The sequence below is a fragment of the Salvelinus alpinus genome, chromosome 11 (assembly GCF_045679555.1).
Source record: "Salvelinus alpinus chromosome 11, SLU_Salpinus.1, whole genome shotgun sequence".
Classification (NCBI taxonomy): domain Eukaryota; kingdom Metazoa; phylum Chordata; class Actinopteri; order Salmoniformes; family Salmonidae; genus Salvelinus; species Salvelinus alpinus.
In genome coordinates, this window is record NC_092096.1 from 25018730 (window position 1) to 25041490 (window position 22761).

General features: G+C 46.6%; 1 protein-coding gene across 5 annotated transcripts in view; it reads left to right on the top strand.

Annotated features, from left to right (window-relative positions):
* The window catches only part of iqsec3a (IQ motif and Sec7 domain ArfGEF 3a), a 190835-nt gene that overhangs the window by 63403 nt on the left and 104671 nt on the right, over positions 1-22761 (top strand). For 4 of the 5 annotated variants that reach the window (XM_071332177.1, XM_071332178.1, XM_071332179.1 and 1 more), the window contains exon 3: positions 18783-19260. The exons of the other annotated variant lie outside the window; for it this stretch is intronic. In XM_071332177.1, coding sequence (XP_071188278.1) covers positions 18783-19260 — 478 coding nt within the window. The remainder of the gene's footprint in view (positions 1-18782; positions 19261-22761) is intronic. 5 annotated transcript variants of the gene reach the window in all.

The window sequence follows — 22761 nt, forward strand, 5'->3', positions numbered from 1 at the left end:
CTGCACCAATGTTTGTTGGAGGCAGAGTCTCAAACCAGGAACAGTCAAATCCCTTTCCCCAGGCCTCTCTCCTCCTCTTCCTCTAGCTCTTTTCACCCATTTTGTCTTTAGCGGCCTCTCTCTCTCTCCTCCCATAATATCTATCTTTCTCTCACTCCCTCTCTCTTCCTCTCTTTCTCTCTCTCTCTACCCCTCTCGCTCTCTCCCTCTCTATCTTTCTCTCTTTTCAATCCCCGTCTCTCATTCGCTCATTGTCTTGCATCAGTGTTGAGCTTTACATGCTGCGGTGTAGAAATAGCACGGTGACACTTTTGTTTAATGGGATGTGAATGAGCGTCATCCCTGCAGTCTGAAACGGCAGGCGCCATGATAGTTTTAAAATAAATCTATCCAACGTGGACGCACGGCACCGCGCGCTATCGCTGTTTTAGCCTCGCCCGTGCCAAACCTTATATACCGAGTGCATCGCTCACGGTGTACATTAGATTCCCATCTATTTGTTGTTAATATTTTTATGTGCCTTAGCAGTTACCATTGTTAAATGCAACAAAACCTCATCCCATAAATACAGACTATGAAGTGACATTCTGAGGGCTGCTCCACATAGTTCCATGGTGGTGGGTAGTATGGTACGGTCCAGTGATTTATTTTTCTCTCAGTTGGTCTCCCTCGGGCCCATGATGTTTTGTGTTGCGGTCAAGATCTTTGCTGTATGTCACACATACATATTTAATAGCTGCCATCCCCAGCTTTCCTTTCCTCCCTCCCTCCATCTTCCTTCTCTTGTGGTCTGCTTTACCCAAGGCTAAGGCCTGTGGAGAAGATTGAACTTGAAATCTGTTGTGAATATTTCATACCTCCGCTCCATTCTCTCTAAAACGATGTTCCATTGGCAGTGTGTGTGTGTGTGTGTGTGTGTGTGTGTGTGTGTGTGTGTGTGATCAAGCCCTGAGCGGCAAAGTCCACAGCCAATCACACCTTCTTTCCAACACCTCAAATGAAAGCAAATCCATTTTTAAACGGAGGTGTGAGAACACTGGTGCTGCAATCTTGTACTCTGTAGCCTCTGCACCTCACGCACAGTTATAGATCTCTCCCCTGACAGAAAAATTACTTTCACTGCTGATAAAGGCAGCTACTTGGGTTTTAATACCTTATTCATCAGTGTGACATTGATAAGAACATTCTGTAGTAAATGTCCAGTCAGGGTGATATGGACAGATTTACATACCTAAACATTCTGTAGTAAATGTCCAGTCAGGGTGATATGGACAGATTTACATACCTAAACATTCTGTAGTAAATGTCCAGTCAGGGTGATATGGACAGATTTACATACCTGAACATTCTGTAGTAAATGTCCAGTCAGGGTGATATGGACAGATTTACATACCTAAACATTCTGTAGTAAATGTCCAGTCAGGGTGATATGGACAGATTTACATACCTGAACATTCTGTAGTAAATGTCCAGTCAGGGTGATATGGACAGATTTACATACCTGAACATTCTGTAGTAAATGTCCAGTCAGGGTGATATGGACAGATTTACATACCTAAACATTCTGTAGTAAATGTCCAGTCAGGGTGATATGGACAGATTTACATACCTGAACATTCTGTAGTAAATGTCCAGTCAGGGTGATATGGACAGATTTACATACCTGAACATTCTGTAGTAAATGTCCAGTCAGGGTGATATGGACAGATTTACATACCTAAACATTCTGTAGTAAATGTCCAGTCAGGGTGATATGGACAGATTTACATACCTGAACATTCTGTAGTAAATATCCAGTCAGGGTGATATGGACAGATTTACATACCTGAACATTCTGTAGTAGATGTCCAGTCAGGGTGATATGGACAGATTTACATACCTGAACATTCTGTAGTAAATGTCCAGTCAGGGTGATATGGACAGATTTACATACCTGAACATTCTGTAGTAAATGTCCAGTCAGGGTGATATAGACAGATTTACATACCTGAACATTCTGTAGTAAATATCCAGTCAGGGTGATATGGACAGATTTACATACCTGAACATTCTGTAGTAAATGTCCAGTCAGGGTGATATGGACAGATTTACATACCTGAACATTCTTATTCAGAAACCCTCCTCTCCCTTTCTCTTCTCTTCTCCCTCACTCCCACTCCTCTTTTCTCTCTCTGTTTTCTTTCTTTCTCTCTCTCGCTCTCTGTCTCTCTTTCTCTCTCTCTTTCTCTCTCTCTCTCGTTCATCACCATGTTAGCTCCTTCAAGCTCAGTGGTGCTCTCTCTTCTCCCTCACTCCCACTCCTCTTTTCTCTCTCTGTCTGTCTTTCTCTCTCTTTGTCTCTCTTTTTCTCTCTCTTCCTTTCATCACCAGGTTAGATGCTTGAAGCTCAGTGGTGCTCTCCCTGAGGCCTCTCACTGTCCTACCAGATAAGAACTAAATTGATTGGTGTCTCCAAAGCCAATCTATCATTTCGATTGATCAGACATGGAGAGTAGGAATGGAGAAGGCGGGACAAACTCTCATATCACAGTGGAGTCATGTGAAGGTGGAATCCTCTGAGGGTTTCCAACACAATCACCTGATAGTTAATCAACATGCTTTCAACGCGTGGATCACATCATGCATACAGTATAGGCCTAATGACCTTCATTCAACCTTCCTGTTGAAGACTGCCCATTACAATAGATTCTCAATTTCCCTTCCCCCATTTTCTGCATAATAGAATGTCCCACCCTTCATTGTGATTCCACACGGGAGAGTCCATCTGTTCCCAAGAGGGGTTCTGCATTGTTACTTAGGCTCTATTGATTTGTCGAGTATTGTCGTTGCTTAGTGAGTAGGTCTGACTCTGAGTACGTCCTGTTCTCTTTGGTTGTGTACTTTGTGGTTATGGACCACATTTTACCCTACCTATCACATCTTCGGAGGATGTCATATCCAGATGACCACATTGCCCCAACATTGCCCCCAAGTAGATGTGAATACGTCCTCTTGTCCTCTTTGGCTGTGTCACATGCCTTCATAAGACGTCATATCCAGATGGGAAGAAAATAACAAGGCAAACCGAATAGTGTCTCTGAATGTGCCTCTCTCTGTCTCCCTCCTGATTTAAACATGTCTCTGCTGCTATGCCTTTGTCCGTTCCATGTCAGAGCTCTGAGAGATATGGCGGAGAATGTGCATTTGGGCCCCAGAGGTTATATAACGTGCTCAGAGCACATAGTCGGAGGCAAAATGGATTGCGACTCGTGAGTTTGTTTCAGTCAGAGCTCCACCTGGTCTCACATGATAACTGCCTGCGGCGACTAGGGCAGGGACTAGGAAAGATGCTACGTGGCTAAGCTAGATGACCTTCACCTTGTCTGAATGGAGAATGCAAAGAGAGAGTCAACTTGTCGTCTTGTATAGGGAACATGGTGATGATGAGAAATCTGATCGATGTCTGAAGAGAGATGGATAGACACGTTGTGGATTGACATTTTGCTGAACTCTGATCCTTCTAAAGAGATTTGTGACGGAATTAATTCCGTTCCAGATATGATGGGCGCACGTACGCACACACACACACAGCCCAACTCTCACTCTCACATGCACACACACACAGCCCAACTCTCACTCTCACACACACACACACACACACAGCCCAACTCTCACTCTCACACACACACACACACACACACACACACACACAGCCCAACTCTCACTCTCACATGCACACACACACACACACACACAGCCCAACTCTCACTCTCACACACACACACACACACAGCCCAACTCTCACTCTCACATGCACACACACACACTCACTTCACCCCCCTAACCCCATCGCATCAACACTCAACATCATTGTCCAGCTGCTTAATTATTTTACCCACATCCTTTTACACCACAGCCTTTTCTGTGGACAAATCAATCTCCCTGACATCATCAGAGCGGACGGAGGTGTCAACACTAAATGGGATACAGGATCCTGGGGTTAATGGCTAGATGGCTGTCTAACGTAATCAGGGTGGGTGTTGGTCTCTTGATTTATATGCTGAATGAATTGATCAGTGTCGCAGGCTGACTGCGCGCTTGGTGCAGGCCTCTAGTCACTAGTGTGGGTGCGTGGGTATGGCATTACTGTAATGAGCTGTATCCATCAAATCAAAGAGGGAGAATGGAAGCCACCTCTAGCCCAGCTTCGCTGCACCTGACCTGGTTCGGGGAGACTCATAGGGGGGCTTGGAGATTGGAGCAGTGGAGGTGGTCTGTGGTTGGTCTATGTTTGGTTTATGGTGGTTTACTGTGTATGGTGAGAATATACACTCATCAAAAATATAAACGCAGTATGCAACATTTTCAAAGGTTTTACTGACTTACAGATCGTATAAGGAAATCAGTCAATTGAAATAAATTCATTAGGCCCTAATCTATGGATTTCACATGACTGGGAGTACAGATATGCATATGTTGGTCACAGATACCTTAACAGAAAAGGTAGGGGCCTGGATCATTAAACCAGTCAGTATCTGGTGTGACCACCATTTGCCTCATGCAGCACAACACATGTCCTTCACATACATTCACATTCACCAGGCTGTTGATTGCGACCACTGGAATGCTGTCCCACTCCTCTTCAATGGCTGTGCGGAGTTGCTGGATATTGGTGGGAACTGGAACACGCTGTTGTACACGTCAATCCAGAGCATCCCAGACATGCTCAACGGGTGACATGTCTGGTGAGTATGCAGGCCATGGAAGTACTGGGACATTTTCAGCTTCCAGAAATTGTGTACAGATCCTTGTGACATGGGTCTGTGCATTATCATGCTGAAACAGGAGGAGATGGCAGAGGATGAATGGTACAACAATGGGCCTCAGGATCTTGTCATGGTATCTCTGTGCATTCAAATGCAATTGTGTTGGTTGTCCGTAGCGTATGCCTGCCCATACCATAACTCCACTGCCACCATGGGGCACTCTGTTCACAACATTGACATCAGCAAACCACTTGCCCACACGACACCATAGTCTGCCATCTGCCCAATAGAGTTGAAATCGGGATTCATCCGTGAAGAGCACACTTCTGCAGCGTGACAGTGGCCATCGAAGGTGAGCATTTGCCCACTGAAGTCAGTTACAACGCTGAACTGCAGTCAGGTCAAGACCCTGGTGAGGATGATGAGCACGCAGATGAGCTTCCCTGAGACCGTTTCTGATAGTTTGTGCAGAAATTCTTTGGTTGTTCAAACCCACAGTTTCATCAGCTGTCTGGGTGGATGGCCTCAGATGATCCCACAGGTGAAGAAGCCAGATGTGGAGGTCCTGGGCTGGCATGGTTACACGTGCTCTGCGGTTGTGAGTCCTGTGGGATGTATTGCCAAATCCTCTTAAACGATGTTGGAGGCGGCTCATGGTATAGAAATGGACATTAAAGTCTCTGGCAACCGCTCTGGTGGACATTCCTGCAGTCAGCATTCCAATTGCACACTCTCCTCAGATCTTGAGACATCTGTGGCATTGTGTTGTGTGACAAAACTGCACATTTTAGAGTGGCCTTTATTGTCCCCAGCACAAGGTGTACCTGTGTAATAATCATGCTGTTTAATCAGCTTCTTGATATGCCACATCTGTCAGGTGGATGGATGATCTTGGCAAAGAAGAAATGCTCACTAAATTTGAGAGAAAAAAGCTTTTTGTGAGGGATCTGTTATTTCAGCTCCGACCCTCTGCTCTTCCATCTCCACTACCGCTGTGGGTATCCGATAGCCCAGGAAGGAGACTGCCTGCTGGAAGAAAAGGCACTTCTCCGCCTTGGCGTACAGGTGATGCCCTATCAGCCTCTACAAAACGGACCTGACATGAGAGACATGTTGCTTGCGTGTAGTGGAGTATACCAAGATGTCATCTATGTACACCACTACACAGCGACCCAACATGTCTCTAAACACCTTGTTAATGAAGGATTGAAACACTGACGGTGCATTTGTCAGGCCGTAGGGCATTACCCTGTATTCGTAGTGTCCGGTGCTGGTGCTGAAGGCGGTCTTCCATTCATCCCTCTCTCTGATGCACACCAGGTTGTAGGCACTGAGTAAATCCAATTTTGTAAAGTGCTGAGCACCGTGCATCTGTTCGATCACAGTGGGTATGAGAGGCAGGGGATTACTGAATTGAACAGTTGCCTTATTCAGTGTCCGATAATCGGGTGGAGACCTCCGTCCTTCTTCTTCATGAAAAAGGAGGTGGAGGAGGCCGGAGAGGTGGACGGACGGAGGAATCCTTGGGCCAGAGCCTCCTGGATGTAGACCTCCGTGGCTTCGGTCTCTGCATGCGAGAGAGGGTAGATGTGCCCCCGCGGGAAGGTAGAACCAGGCAGTAGGTTGATAGTGCAGTCCCATAGGTGATGAGTCTTTAAAAAAGCCACCTGTAGCTCTCGGTATTCCTCCGGGATAAGGACGTGGATGGCCTGGTCCGGACTTTCCACGGAGGTGGCACAGATAGACACAGAGAGACACCTCCCCTGACACTCCTACGACCAACCCAACAACCTCCTCTCTGTCCACGATATCCTGGGGTTATGCAACTAACCAGGGGAACCCTAAAACTACGGGGTGTGCAGGAGAGTCTATGATGAGGAAAGTGATGCGTTCATTTTGGTTGTGAACAACTGTGAAGGAAGCCTACAGCTGGCATACGGTCCGGATCACCTCGTCCATGGCAGTCTCGAGGTGCTCCAGGCACGAGTCGTGGTGGTGGAGCATCGCTCCTATATCGGAGAGGTTGGGATGTCCTGCTGCTTCCTGTCCTCTTGGGTCGGTCATTCTATCACAGGTGTAGAGAGGAGTAGCCAGGAGGCAGTAGCAGGTTTAGAACTACTGAATTTATTTAAGCACCAGAGATCAAAGCGGGACGAAACCCAAACGCTGATGTGCTCAAAATATATCTTCATAAACAAAAAGGCAAAGGGCGAACCCAAAGTGCAAAATATAAAATACTCAGGAAATAGTAGGAGAGATTCCTCTCAAGAAAACAAGTAACATTCCAATGACAAAGACAAATGACAGAGGGAGTATATATACAGTGATAGAGTGGGGATTGGAACCAGGTGTGTGGAATGATGACGAGACAAGTCCGGGGTTGATGAGTGAAGGGCGTTTGCCAGTAGTAGGTTCAGCAGCAGCTAGAAGGCCGGCGACGCCGAACGCTTGAGCTGGACAGGAGGGGGAGCCAAAGCGGAGGCTGGTGGGACCAACACTTTACGTGCTGCGTTTTATATTTTTGTTCAGTGTAGTTAAAGGTGTGGTGTTTTAGAAAGAGAAAGCCCATGCAGTCAGATACATCTGGGTGAACTGTCTCATTTTTACATTGTGTGTGTTTCAGTGTTTTTTTTGTATTGTGTAGTTTTGTATGTGTGTCATGTCTGTCATTGTCTCTGTGAGAGAATGCATGTCTCTGTTGTGTGTGTATGTGTGTGTGTGTGTGTGTGTGTGTATGTGTGTGTTGTCAAGGGGTTTGTAAATAACTGCGTGCTGATCCAGCTCAGATGGCGTGAGTGTGTCAGCTGTTTGGATTGGGCTTTTTGTCACTGGCAGCTTGCCGTAGTCATTCATCGCCTGGGTGCTTGCTTACTCTCTCTCTTTCTCTCTCTCACTCAATATGTATTTCTCTACATCCCTCTCTCTTTCTCTCTCATTCTTAATGCACCATGTCTTACAGTCACACATTCAACAACTCTCCTCTCCAGGCAACATGTAGCCACCCACGTTCACCTCATCTCCACCCTTTCAGACCTCATGTAACACACCTAGAACCCAGTGCCATACCCCTTTCCTAGCTGATTTGGTTTGACCGAAAATGACAGTCCTCCAGTCAAAGCTATTTACGGAACGGACCATTTCATGTTCAACAGGGTTGATTAGTGGTGGTGGTATAAGCGATTCATGAGGTCTATGTCAAAATGTTCACGGCTGATTTGGCCGTAAATTGGGGGATCAAATCACAGATTAAAAGCGGAAGAAGGAGAGAGTCCAAAAGTTTGTAATAATTCATCAGAAAATAATATGACTTCCCTTGACCTTGTGATTAGAGAGAGGAATGTCGTTGTTTGATAGTCTGTGGTTTTTGATGATATTACATGTAATAATATTCAACAACTAAAATATAAAGTGACCTTATGGATTTTAATATATTGTACAATCCAAAGGGATGAGATGACCCTTACATAATCTAAAGCGTATTGATGTATTCATGATAGCATGACAGTGCAGAATCTAGGTGATCACTGACACTGATTTGTGCGAAACAACATAAAATAATCCTCCTTTTTCACCTGTTGAAGCTGTCACTATATGCATCGATTGACCTTTGACCTGAAAGGGGGATAGAAAGGTGAAGGTAGCTTATGTTGTTTTGTGGTTAGTTGTGTTGCAGGACAAGTTTCTCTTGTGCTGTTGACAGGGAGAAGAATACGTCAGTTGAGACAGGTGGCTGATGTTCAACTGCAGCTAAATGTATCTTATTACAGGTACTGTAGAGCTTGTTATGCCACCTAGCTCTGTGCAACACACACACACACAGTATGAGGGATGTCCCACTGTTGCAATGTTTAACACCACCATTAACAAACCAACATTTTCACATAAATCCCGAGAACAGCCTGCGTGGCACTAAGTCATGCTTCTTTCTCCACCAGTCATACTGAGGAATAGTTGCTGATGTATTGGCCATTCAATGTATTAGGCCAACTCTTCTTTCTACACCAAAGGGAGAGAGAAATATGCTTATTTATGCGGGATCAGCCAGTAACTGGTCTTTGTCCTTGTGTTCTGCCTGATGAACTGATTAATGCTCGACTCATGAGCTGGAGGAGGAGGAGGTGGGGAATCAGGGGAGGAGGAGGAGGAGGAGGTGGGGAATCAGGGGAGGAGGAGGAGGAGAGGGTGAAGGGCGCAGAGGAGGAAGAGGAGAGGGTGAAGGGCGCAGAGGAGGAGGAGGAGGTGGGGAATCAGGGGAGGAGGAGAGGGTGAAGGGAGAAGAGGAGGAAGAGGAGAGGGTGAAGGGAGCAGAGGAGGAAGAGGAGAGGGTGAAGGGAGCAGAGGAGGAGGAGGAGAGGGTGAAGGGAGCAGAGGAGGAGGTGGGGAATCAGGGGAGGAGGAGGAGGAGAGGGTGAAGGGAGCAGGGGAGGAGGAGGATGAGAGGGTGAAGGGCGCAGAGGAGGAAGAGGCAAATCAGTGGAGGAGGAGAGGGTGAAGGGAGCAGAGGATAGGGTGAAGGGAGCAGAGGAGGAGGAGGGGAATCAGGGGAGGAGGAGGAAGAGAGGGTGAAGGGAGCAGAGGAGGAGGTGGGGAATCAGGGGAGGATGAGTAGGAGAGGGTGAAGGGAGCAAAGGAGGAGGAGGGGAATCAGGGGAGGAGGAGGAAGAGAGGGTGAAGGGAGCAGAGGAGGAGGAGGGGAATCAGGGGAGGAGGAGGAAGAGAGGGTGAAGGGAGCAGAGGAGGAGGTGGGGAATCAGGGGAGGAGGAGGAGGAGAGGGTGAAGGGAGCAGAGGAGGAGGAGGAGGAAGAGAGGGTGAAGGGAGCAGAGGAGGAGGTGGAGGAGGGGAATCAGGGGAGGAGGAGTAGGAGAGGGTGAAGGGAGCAGAGAAGGAGGAGGGGAATCAGGGGAGGAGGAGGAGAGGGTGAAGGGAGCAGAGGAGGAGGAGGGGAATCAGGGGAGGAGGTGGAAGAGAGGGTGACGGGAGCAGAGGAGGAGGAGGTGAGGGTGAAGGGAGCAGAGGAGGAGGTGGAGGAGGGGAATCAGGGGAGGAGGAGGAGGAGAGGGTGAAGGGAGCAGAGGAGGAGGAGGAGGGGGAATCAGGGGAGGAGGAGGAAGAGAGGGTGAAGGGTGCAGAGGAGGAGGAGGAGGAAAAGGAATAAGAAGAGGGTGCTAGAAATCTGAAAAGAAAACAATAAGAGAGCGGAAAGAGAGGAGGGTTGTTATAGAGTCAAGGAGTTCGGGTTGAACATATTCGATTTCCTCAAATCAGCCAAATCACAGTTGTGATGCATATGTGGTGTACACTAGCTACATTAAGGTATAGGTGGTGTACACTAGCTACAATAAGGTATATGTGGTGTACACTAGCTACAGTAAGGTATAGGTGGTGTACACTAGCTACAGTAAGGTATAGGTGGTGTACACTAGCGATAGTACAGTAAGGTATAGGTGGTGTACACTAGCTACAGTAAGGTATAGGTGGTGTACAGTAGCGATAGTACAGTAAGGTATAGGTGGTGTACACTAGCTACAGTAAGATATAGGTGGTGTACACTAGCGATAGTACATTAAGGTATAGGTGGTGTACACTAGCTACAGTAAGGTATAGGTGGTGTACACTAGCGATAGTACAGTAAGGTATATGTGGTGTACACTAGCTACAGTAAGGTATATGTGGTGTACACTAGCTACAGTAAGGTATAGGTGGTGTACACTAGCTACAGTACAGTAAGATATAGGTGGTGTACACTAGCTACAGTAAGGTATAGGTGGTGTACACTAGCTACAGTAAGGTATAGGTGGTGTACACTAGCGATAGTACAGTAAGGTATAGGTGGTGTACACTAGCTACAGTAAGATATAGGTGGTGTACACTAGCGATAGTACATTAAGGTATAGGTGGTGTACACTAGCTACAGTAAGGTATAGGTGGTGTACACTAGCGATAGTACAGTAAGGTATAGGTGGTGTACACTAGCTACAGTAAGGTATAGGTGGTGTACACTAGCTATAGTACAGTAAGGTATATGTGGTGTACACTAGCTACAGTAAGGTATATGTGGTGTACACTAGCTACAGTAAGGTATAGGTGGTGTACACTAGCTACAGTACAGTAAGGTATAGGTGGTGTACACTAGCTACAGTAAGGTATAGGTGGTGTACACTAGCTACAGTACAGTAAGGTATAGGTGGTGTACACTAGCTACAGTAAGGTATAGGTGGTGTACACTAGCTACAGTACAGTAAGGTATATGTGGTGTACACTAGCTACAGTAAGGTATAGGTGGTGTACACTAGCTACAGTACAGTAAGGTATAGGTGGTGTACACTAGCTACAGTACAGTAAGGTATAGGTGGTGTACACTAGCTACAGTAAGCAAACTGTAAACCGGGCACAGCAGCACAACAAGAAACAAACAACACTTTTATATTTTTTGGCTCAGGCATGGATTTAGCATACATGGGGGGGGGGGGGATTTGCCATCCATACAGTAATGCTGAGGTGGTTTTCAAAAGGTTGCCCTTTTTCTGTGTCTCCATGGCGATGATCCCATCTGGGATCTGAACCCTGAAACCCTCTGGTCACGAGCCCAGATATCTAATCTATCTCTGTTGGTTGTTTGCTGCTGATGACACTGCAGAAACTGAGTTGTTTATAGTAGCGATACTAGCGAAGAAGGAAGAACGTCAAAGTGACCTAACTGTCGTCAGGGAAACGTTCAGGTTCAGAATACTCTCTCAGGAGGGTGTCATGACTAAAATCCTACTCATGTGAATCTAACAAACCAGGATGGGAGCGAAGCAGCGTGCTACCACAACACACTAGGACACAGGGGGCTCTTTAGCGTGAAATCGAGATGGCCGCGGGACCTAGGGAGCTCTGGGACTGCCTTCTGTGTACCATGAAGTGTTTAGAGTTGAAGGTTTCTCTAAAAGAGATTCTAGACTCATAGGGTCTCATCCCTACTCAAACACTCTAGGAAGGAAAAAAATATGAATTTTGATATTAATTAATAATCATTATGTTTAGTTTTTGAGCCCGTGACGCCTGAAGCGTGAGAGTAGTTAATGTTTCACACTGTGGGAGTGGAGGGGGGTCATTAAAGAGATTGTTCTCTCTCCTTCGGCAGGGAACTGGTGTGTCACAATACGGGGGCAACGGGGAAACAGCAGGGAGGCCTGCGCATGCTAACACAGACACACAGAGAGAGAAACACACACACACAGAAATGTACACTCACATGCGCACACACACACAGAAATATATATACAGAATTACACTCACACAAACACACACACACACACACACACACACACACACACACACACACACACACACACACACACACACACACACACACACACACACACACACACACACACACACACACACACACACAGAAAGCCACACACATCACATCCCTGCAGTACTGCACAGCGCCAAGGACACACGTTCCTTTAAAAACACATAATTGTGTGTGTGTCACACATACTAAAACGCTCTGCATGCATGGTGCCATGAACACAAGGAGCATATAAGCTGAATCTTCCCTTTAATGCAGCAACAGCAGTATACAGTAAAGTCAGCGAAGAGGATGGACAATGCCGTAGATAAACCCCAACCCTGGGTAGACAACACTTTGATGTCACTGTGAAAGGAAACTGCTGCAACACTATTGCAGCTAACCAAACACAATGCAGACAACCAACCGTCAACCAACCTTGCTTTAACACGCCCGGTCGGCTCACGCAGACTTGCGCAGGCGTTAGCGGTCACTGTTGAGCGCCAGCCGTCAGCACTGTAATTACATCCTAATGGCAATGCAACGTAGGCTGGCTGCACTTGTCTGTCTTCTGGCAGAGAGAGAAAAAGCGAAGAGAGAGAGAAATGGAAGAGGGAAAGAGATAGAGAAGAGAAGGAAAGAGAGAAGAGCATGAGAGAGAGAGAGAGATAGAGAGAGCTTAGAGAGAGAGGATCGAGAGAGAGAGAGAGAAAGAGGAGAGGGAAGAGTGAGTGTCAGGCAGCAGCCAAGGCCTAGCTCTGCCCCGTCAGTCACCTTGACACCTGGAACCACTCAATCTCCTAGCCCACAGTGGAGGGAGAGAGATGGAGGGAGAGAGAGGGAGGGAAGGAGATGGAGGGAGGGAGAGGGAGGGAGGGAAGGAGATGGAGGGAGGAAGATGGTGGGAGAGAGATGGAGGGAGGGAGGGAAGGAGGGGGCATGGAGCATGATGGATATGGCAGTGAAGGCTGGTGACTTGAACAATTGAGGAGGATGGGAGACCCACGGTGTAGGCATGGAATCCACGGAGACGACAAAGTCTGTTTCAAAAATCGTCAAAGACGAATTATTTTAACCTAAAGCATTTAATAAAGACATGTATAGTACACTATTATGGGGAATGGAGATGAGAGGGCTACTTACAGTGTTGGGAAGGGATCACAGCAGTGATTGAATGAGGGTATGAGGCATGAGTTGAGGTGGTCAGAGGCTTGACTTCAGTGCAGGACAGGATTTGTCTGGGAAAACAAAAAGCAATAACACAACACATTACACAGTTAGACAAAAGAGCTAAGAATGAGTTAGTCCAAGCAAATAGTCAAATCATTGATGTGTAATAATGTGATTGTGTTTGTGTATGTGATTGACTCTACATACAGTAATGAGAGAAAATTGATAGGGGTACTCAGTGCTTGGAGGGAAACATTCAATGTGCCAGTGGATGAGCGGCATATGAGACGTGGCTTCAGTTAATGTCAGGAGAGAGTTGACAATGGTTGTGGAATGGTCATCACCTCTTAATAAGGGAACAGGAGGGGACTTGGCTGTAAATACAAACAGCAGATACATTCCATTACAGCTGTGCCAATGTAGGTTTGAACAACAAGTTTCTCCATGAAGTTAAACTCAGACATCTCCAAATTCACCGTCAAACACAGACTGCGCATCTCGCCCACTTGACACATCAAAGTAGCCCAAGAAACGTTCCTGAATAAATTCCTGATCATCCACATACCTGACGATAACTGACAACTGCAAGCAGACCGGTGGCACCATAGGTCCCTGAGTGGGGGGGGGGAAATTTTTACCCCCTGGGGCCCAGAGTTTTTCCTTATCTGTTAACTTATTTAGGAAAACTCTGGACCCTATCAGGTATGACAGTGATTCATCAGTTGTAAAAGGTTTTATAAGGTCTACGATGGGAGCAGTTTTTCTTCATCAGGTCACATGGATGAAAACCCTGTCCAACTGCAGCAACCTTATACTTATATCATATGAATTACATTTAGACGAGATTAGGAGAGAGATTCCCTCTACCCAGATACAGAGACAACAACTGACAGACAATAGAACTCACAGGGCTGAGCTTGCTTTATGCATGTTTGCATCATGCAATCCTATGCAACTGTAGGCCTTATAAAACATTAATTCACATCTGTCGTCACTATTATGTTGACTGATTCATTCCAGTTAATCATTTTGAGTTGAAAACATATAGGCAGCCTAGCCAGTCCAATTTTGAATATAAAACACATTTGATCACATTCACATTTTCTCCTGACACACAAATGGACTATAAATACATAACGTTACAAATTAGTTACCCTGACCAGATGGACAGGTTGCATAGGCTGTATGCAGCTGCTATTATTAGTAGCCTACAGTTGATCAGACTGAAAAATCATGAATTCTCTGATCCTAATCCTATGATCAGATGGACAACATGTCAGCTCATATTGCAAAAGCTTTGATTTGTTGGAGGTCATCCTCCGGAAGTAGTCATGATTACCATGTAGGTCTATGGAAGGAGGTGAGGTCTACGAGCCTCCTAGGTTTTGTATTGAAGTCAATGTACCCAGAGGAGGACAGAAGCTAGCTGGCGACACCATGGTGCTACCCCAGAGAATGCTGTTGAAGTTACTATTGACCATTGCAAAACAGTGTGTTTTAATCAATTATTTGGTGACATATGAATATATTTAGTATTAGTTTTATCTAAAAAGGATAACTTTTTTAGTTTTTTAGTTTCACTATTTTTATTTTAATGAAATTTCACTGAGGAGGATGGACTTCCCCTTCCTCCTCTGAGGAGCCTCCACTGGCATATGGAGGGAGGGAGGAAGGGGGGGTGGCGGAAGGGAAGGAAAGGACGGAGGGGAAGGAACGGTGGGGACAGAGGCAAGTGGAGAGAGAGAGAGAGAGAGACGAGGGGGGCAGGGAGCGTTATATATTTGGAGGGAAGGAGAGAGGGAGGGAGAGAGCTAAGAGGAGAGATGGATTATTAGGGAGAGAAAGAAGAAGTAAAGAGGTAAAGATATAGTAGTGGAGGTGAAGAGGGAGTAGAATAGTTTCATATGCAAGCAAACTCCTCTGTCTCACTGTCTCACTGTGTGATCTTCTGTTCGTCCGTAGCTGCATGGCATTGACATACCTACCTACATTGTCTGTTTGCTCAACACCTGTCTGTCCTGTTCCCCCTGTAAACTGTATCGCCCCTGTTGTATACACTATAGTCCCTCCATGTCCTTCCTCTGTTACCCTGTCTCTTTAGATATCAATACGCCATAGCAATGATCATCAGAAGTACTTTTCTTACTCTTTGAGGGACGAACAACAGGAAACAGATTGGATTCGTCACGACAACAAAAGACAACAGAAAAACAGGGAAACTCTTCCTGCAAGAATATAACTCCCCGTCTCGGGCAGGATGTATTTTTACCCCGAAAGCCCAAGCACACCTGCTGAGTGCCGAGGCGCCCAGGCTTTATTTCTCCATCCATTATTCATACGCCAGCTCCATTATGAGAACACGTCCTGTCCTTATGAAGATACTCTCTGTCTGCCTCACAAGCTGTTCAGTGAAAATGCAGAGCTGTTGTAGAGACCTACAGTATGTGAGGAACAAAGGGAAACAGAATGGGATTTTGTTGGCAATGCACTGCGCATAGATCGTGTGGGTAAAATGTGTTAGGGTGAATGCATTGGCGAGGAAGAGGTCCGCAAACATTGGAACAGTGAAGAAGTAAGCAAGTGCACTGTGCTGCATGCAGACATACACATGCACAGACACACGTGCATACATACATTTATACACGCATGCAGACAGACAGACAGACAGACAGACAGACAGACAGACAGACAGACAGACAAGACATGACATGACATGACATGACATGACATGACATGACACTCCAGTCCCCCCTCTCTGTGTTCATTTTCTTCATCTCTGAGGTTTGGGGGAATTAGCTAGATTTTTCCATCTTGCTTTGATGATGATGCAGCACCACAGTATGCTGTTTTGACTGCAGCTCTGTATTCGCTGCAAAGCCCTGTTTTAGCACCCTCAGGGGGAATCTCCTCTTCCAGTACTCGTTTGCAGCGCTGCATATGTTTTGCTGAAATGTTCAGATTTGTTGCTCACTACGGTCACAGCCACTGTCAAAGAAGAGGAAATGCGATTGCTCCAAAACATGGCCTGAATTCTAGACATTTCAGAGACATTCAGGGGTAATTTTGCAGCACTGTTTTAATAGTGCATTAAAGAAGAGCTTTAAGCAGAGAGTGTGTTGTGATACCCCAGGATGGATTCCATCATTTTAAAGGACATTATACTGGACAGTAATAAAGACACACACACACACACACACACACACACACACACACACACACACACACACACACACACACACACACACACACACACACACACACACACACACACACACACACACACACAACACATCCCTGCAGTACTGCGGAGCACCAAGGACACATGCCTGTGTGTGCCTATCTAACATACCAAAGTCTTTCTTCCTCACTCTCTTTATATTTTTCTCTCTTTCTCTTGCTCTCTTTCATGTGTCCATGAAAACACACTCATGGGCCTTATCTCAAAGAGTAGAAAACTCCTCAAGTTCTTGAAACTGTCGACCGTAGAGCTACGAAGACGAAGAACCAAACGTAGCACAGAATTCTCCCTGAAAGAACTGAATCATGTGGTTCAGTTCCATAAAACTCCTCTCAGAAGTTGAAACCGGGGGGAAATGAAGGCCGTGTCATACATCAATCATCATCTGGCCTGACGTAGATCTGGAACACTAAAGTGGCTCAGCAACTCAAAGACATGAAAAGCAGCCACGATGGAGTTCACGCTTAGTCACTTTCCCTCAGAAATGTAGGCCGACCTATAAAAGTTTTATCAAGAGAACAGTAACACTTCTTTGTCTTGCATTCACACTCCCATAGAAACATACTTTATGTTACATCGAAGTTATTATTTTTCTCATACTTACCATGGATTTGTGTTTTTCTATCAAAGGACAAGACATGTTTTATTGGCATTTCCCGACAGACTGGCTCGGTACTTGTTGTGGCTCACACATTGGACATCGGAGAAGCAGTAATATTGTGTAGTGGCTAGAGTGCTGTGATCAGTCGGTCAGTTTCAGAGATGTGATAGGAGATTGTCTGTCAGCAACACTGGGGTTCTGGGCTCCACTATGAGGCTTTATCAGGCCTTGGCAATTCAGAGAGAGAGAGAGAGATTGAGGTTTAGAAAGTAAGGAGTGAGGGGTGTGGAGAGAGAGAGAGAGAGAGCGAGAGAGAGAGAAAGGGTATAAAGAGAGGAAGGAGACTAGTGGGAGAAGGACGGGGGAGAGCACAAGAAGGAGGTGAGGGAGAGAGAGAGAGGCGTCACTACAGACACGGGTTCGATCCCAGGCTGTGTCGCAGCCGGCCGCAACTGGGAGACTCATGAGGCGGCGCACAATTGGCCAAGCTTCATCCGGGTTAGGGGAGGGTTTGGCCAGCTGGGATGTCCTTGTCCCATCGCGCTCTAGTGACTCCTTGTGGCAGACTGGGCACATGCATGCTGACTTCGGTCACCAGTTGTACAGTGTTTCCTCCTACACATTGGTGAGATTGGCTTCCGAGTTAAGCGAGCAGTGTGTCAACAAGCAGTGCGGCTTGGCAGGGTCGTGTTTCAGAGGACGCATGGCTCTCGACCTTCGCCTCTCCCAAGTCCGTACGGGAGTTGCAGCCATGGGACAAGACTGTAACTACCAATTGGATATCACGAAATTGGGGAGAAAAAGGGTTAAAAAGTACAACAACATTTATTTATTTTTTAAGAAAGATTAGACAGCATATGAGAGAGGAAAGGGAAGAACAGAGTGATGGTCATACAGAGACGGCCAGCAAAGGAGAGATGAAGAGGGGAGGAGCAACAGAGTAAGAGAGAGCGCCGCATGGTCCTAGAGTAATATCAGACACTAGCCACCCTGCTGACAGCTGAGTCCCCACTATGTCAGTCACTCCATCTAACGCTGTGACAGTCCCAGAGTCCCCAACAACACAACAGTAGCTACAGTATGCTGTAGTCCTGTGTACAGTGCAATGCCCACGGCAGGTCACACTTCACGGACATCCCCATTCCCTTTCTAAAAGCCAACACACACACACACACATGCTTGTACGCACACACACAATCACGGGTGCTCACCTGCACACACGTGCTATCCCACACTTGCTAATGCAAGCACACACGCACACACACGCAGGCACTCACACATACACACACACACAGACACACACACTTCAGGCTGCCCCTGTGAAGACAGTCTAGGCCTGTACTTACCCTGTAGCTGCATGACTGTATCCCATGTCTGTGTGTCGCTGTCGGATTCCCCCAAAGTTGTTCTTCGTGTGTCCTCATAATAACTCCTCTGTGTGGTGTTGATGCAGTGTGTCTGTCCTCTTTTGAATACTGAAAGTGAAATGCACTGTGGTCGTATAGTGTCCTCTGTTCTGTGCTTGTGCTGTCTATACCGGACAGCCTCCGCTGACACACAGACAAACTGACAGAATCCTGTTCTTCTGACCCCTGCACACACCTCGTATCACCAGAGACACAGAGAGAGGTTCACACAGAGGTCAAACCCCCTACTACGACCCAGCCAGCCAGCCTGGAGAAGAGGTCAAAAGTCAGCCAGCAGGAAGCAGAACCCTCACTCTGCCGTTTTCTCCTCCTTTCTGCAGCGACGACCTTCCTCCAGACTCACCCTCGGGTGAGGAGGGAAAGAGAGAGGGAGAAGAGGAGCTCCAGCCTGAGTTCCAAGCCCAGCCCCAACCTGAACCCCAGCCTCAGCCTAAACCCGAGGGCACGAGCGTGGGCGAAACACAGCAGGAGGTCACCCCCGCAGCCTCCCGCTCACCTAGCGGAGGGGAACTCAAGCAGGAGGAGGGAGAGCGAGGAGATAAGGAGGAGGAGGAGATAAAGCAGAAAGAGGTGGTGGATTCGCAGCAGGAGCAGCGGCATGAGGGAGAGGCAGCAGTAGAGGCTGAGGTGGAGGAGGAGGAGGAGGAAGAGGATGGGGCAGAGGCCCGGGGGGGAGCGGCGGGGAGGAGGGCCAGCCTGCACCACACAGCTTCCCCCATGAGGGTGCAGCGCAACGGGGCCTGCTCGCACTCTGCCACCTCCGACTACGAGCTCTCGCTCGACCTCAAAAACAAGCAGGTAGGGTGTGTGGGGGTGGGGGTGTGGGGGACGGTGTGATATGGGCGGGGGTAGGGGAGAGGGGGGCTCGGCTTGGGTTGTACTGTATGTTTTGTGGTCTTTGTGGTCATTTGTTGAGGTTCTGTCTGAGGTCAAGGCTGTTTGTTTTGTCTGTTGAGGCTGTTGTTGTTTTGGTTCACCTGAGATTGTTTGTTTGTTACGGCTGTTTTTTTGTGGATTGGCCTCGGCTGGCAGTTGATTGACATTATTTGCCTTTGAAGTTGGCTCTGCAGGTGTTTTTAGGGTGTTTTGGGTTGTTGAGTCTTGCTGTCTTCTTCATTAACATGAGTCATCATCATCATCACCACTGTCATTTTCACCTTCATTGACATAACATGGCTTTTGTCTTTTGAACAGATGTGGAACAGTGACCTTCCACTGAGGCTGTGTGTGTTTTGTTCTCACAGCACCTTCTTCTGCTGTGTGGCAGCTTGCTGTTTAATGAATGGCTCACACTGTGTGTCTAAGTGTCTGGGAGGTTTTTAAATGGAAAACATTTAGTTGCTTCCCACTGACTCTTTCTCTTTCTCTCACTCACACAATCACACATTCTCTTGTATAGATGATGCATCGTCATGGTAACAGTATGAAGTAATATTCCTGATGGTGGTTGTGCTGCTTGCATGGACTAAACTCATGTCTTCTCCCCTGGTCTGTTTGTCTTATGTTGTTTTCACCTTAACATCATATGTTCAGAGTTGCCATATGTCTAGACTAGAAACTCTACTGTACATGTAGTAAGTGTTCAGGAAATCATCCACGTGTGAAGGCCCTGCTAACATACAGAGACCCATCTCCCTGTTCTGTGTCTCACATCTCATTTACATGGTGTGTGTGTGTGTGTGTACGTACGCGTGGGCGTCTGTATGTCAACTCCGTGTGTGTGTGTGTGCCTGTGCTTGCATGTGTGTGTGTTGTGTGTGTTCTCATCATCCCATTCATCAGAGACGTTGGATTCATCAGACACTCATCTGCATATGAGGGGCCTTGACACTGCATATGAGGGGCCTTGACCACCCCATCCCCCATCCCGTCCACTGACCTTCAACCAGGTAACCTTTCCATTCCCCATCTCGTCCACTGACTTTCAACCAGGTAACCTGTCCATTCCCATCCCGTCCACTGACCTTCAACCAGGTAACCTTTCCATTCCCATCTCATCCACTGACCTTCAACCAGGTAACCTTTCCATTCCCCATCTCGTCCACTGACCTTCAACCAGGTAACCTTTCCATTCCCCATCTCGTCTACTGACCTTCAACCAGGTAACCTTTCCATTCCCCATCTCGTCCACTGACCTTCAACCAGGTAACCTTTCCATTCCCCATCCCGTCCACTGACCTTCAACCAGGTAACCTTTCCATTCCCATCCCGTCCACTGACCTTCAACCAGGTAACCTTTCCATTCCCATCCCGTCCACTGACCTTCAACCAGGTAACCTTTCCATTCCCCATCTCATCCACTGACCTTCAACCAGGTAACCTTTCCATTCCCATCCCGTCCACTGATCTTCAACCAGGTAACCTTTCCATTCCCCATCTCGTCTACTGACCTTCAACCAGGTAACCTTTCCATTCCCCATCTCGTCCACTGACCTTCAACCAGGTAACCTTTCCATTCCCCATCTCGTCTACTGACCTTCAACCAGGTAACCTTTCCATTCTCCATCTCATCCACTGACCTTCAACCAGGTAACCTTTCCATTCCCCATCTCGTCCACTGACCTTCAACCAGGTAACCTTTCCATTCCCCATCTCGTCTACTGACCTTCAACCAGGTAACCTTTCCATTCTCCATCTCATCCACTGACCTTCAACCAGGTAACCTTTCCATTCCCCCCATCTCATCCACTGACCTTCAACCAGGTAACCTTTCCATTCCCCATCCCATCCACTGACCTTCAACCAGGTAACCTTTCCATTCCCCATTCCGTCCACTGACCTTCAACCAGGTAAGACAACCTTTCCATTTCCAGCTCTCACACAGATCACCAGTCACACCTCAAGACCAGAGACAGAGAGAAAAGAGAGAAACTTGTGAAACAGTGTAGTTCTCAAGGTGTAAAAACAACAACTTGCTGAACCATATACAGTGTCTTCATTTACATGTTAGTCATTTATCAGACACTCTTATCCTCTCCGCTAGCGCGATCAAATTCGACAACATCCGGTGAAATCGTAGCGCGCCAAATTCAAAATACAAAATCGTAATATTAAACATTCATGAAAATACAAATGTCATACATGATACTTTAGCTTAGAATCTTGGTAATCTAACTGCGTTGTCAGATTTCAAAAAGGCTTTACGGCGAAAGCATAGCATTCGATTGTCTGAGGACAGCGCCCCATTTTAACATATCTTTCAAACCAGCACTGGCGACACAAAATCATAAATAGCGATAAAATAAATCACTTACTTTTGAAGATCTTCCTCTGGTTGCAATCCCAAAGGTCCCAGCTACACAATGAATGGTCGTTTTGTTCGATAAAGTCCTTCTTTATATCACAAAAACGCTGTTTAGTTGGCGCCATTGAATTAAGTAATCCAGTCTTTCTACATGCATACAAAGGATTCCAAAATGTTAACAGCAAAGTTCATCCAAACGATGTTTTTTTATTAATCCTCAGGTTGTCTAATATCTAAATAAACTATAATATTTCAGACGGAGAGCGCGCCCACGTTCACGCTCAACTTGGAACGACAACAAATACTTAATATTTTTTTATTTTTTAAGTCTAAAACCTTGTATAAAGACTGTTGACATCAAGTGGAAGCCATAGGAACTGCAACCTGGGAGGCAGAAATAAGATATTTCAATAGCATTGCATTAGAAGTCATTCCAAGCTCAAATTATTTTTTTAACGGATCTATTTTCCTCGGGTTTTTGCCTGCTATATCAGTTCTGTTATACGCACAGACATTATTTTATCAGTTTTAGAAACGTCAGAGTGTTTTATATCCAATCGTATCAATTATATGCATATTCTAGCTTCTGGGCCTGAGTAACAGGCAGTTTACTTTGGGCACGTCAGAAAGACGGAAATTTAGGAAACTAGCCTTTCTCGCAGAGAGCTTACCCAGAGCAACTTACAGTTAGTCGCCCCAATTCACCCCTTATCACCCTCATCCTCTCCCCTATTTCACCCCTACTCTCCCTCATCCTCACCCCTATTTCACCCCTTGTCACCGTCATCCTCACCCCTTATCTCCATCATCCTCACCCCTATTTCAACACAACTCTTCCTCATCCTCACCACTATTTCACCCCTTATGACCCTCATCCTTACCCCTATTTCACCCCTTATCTCTCTTACGCTAACCTCTAGTCCTTATTAAGTTTTAAACCCCCCCACCTCGTCACTCTTTTAATCTCTCTTGTAAAGATGATCTCCTTCACTGCCTCCCTCTCTTTGTGTCAGGATTGCTTCACATGTCTGATGTGTTAGATTGATCTTCTGTCC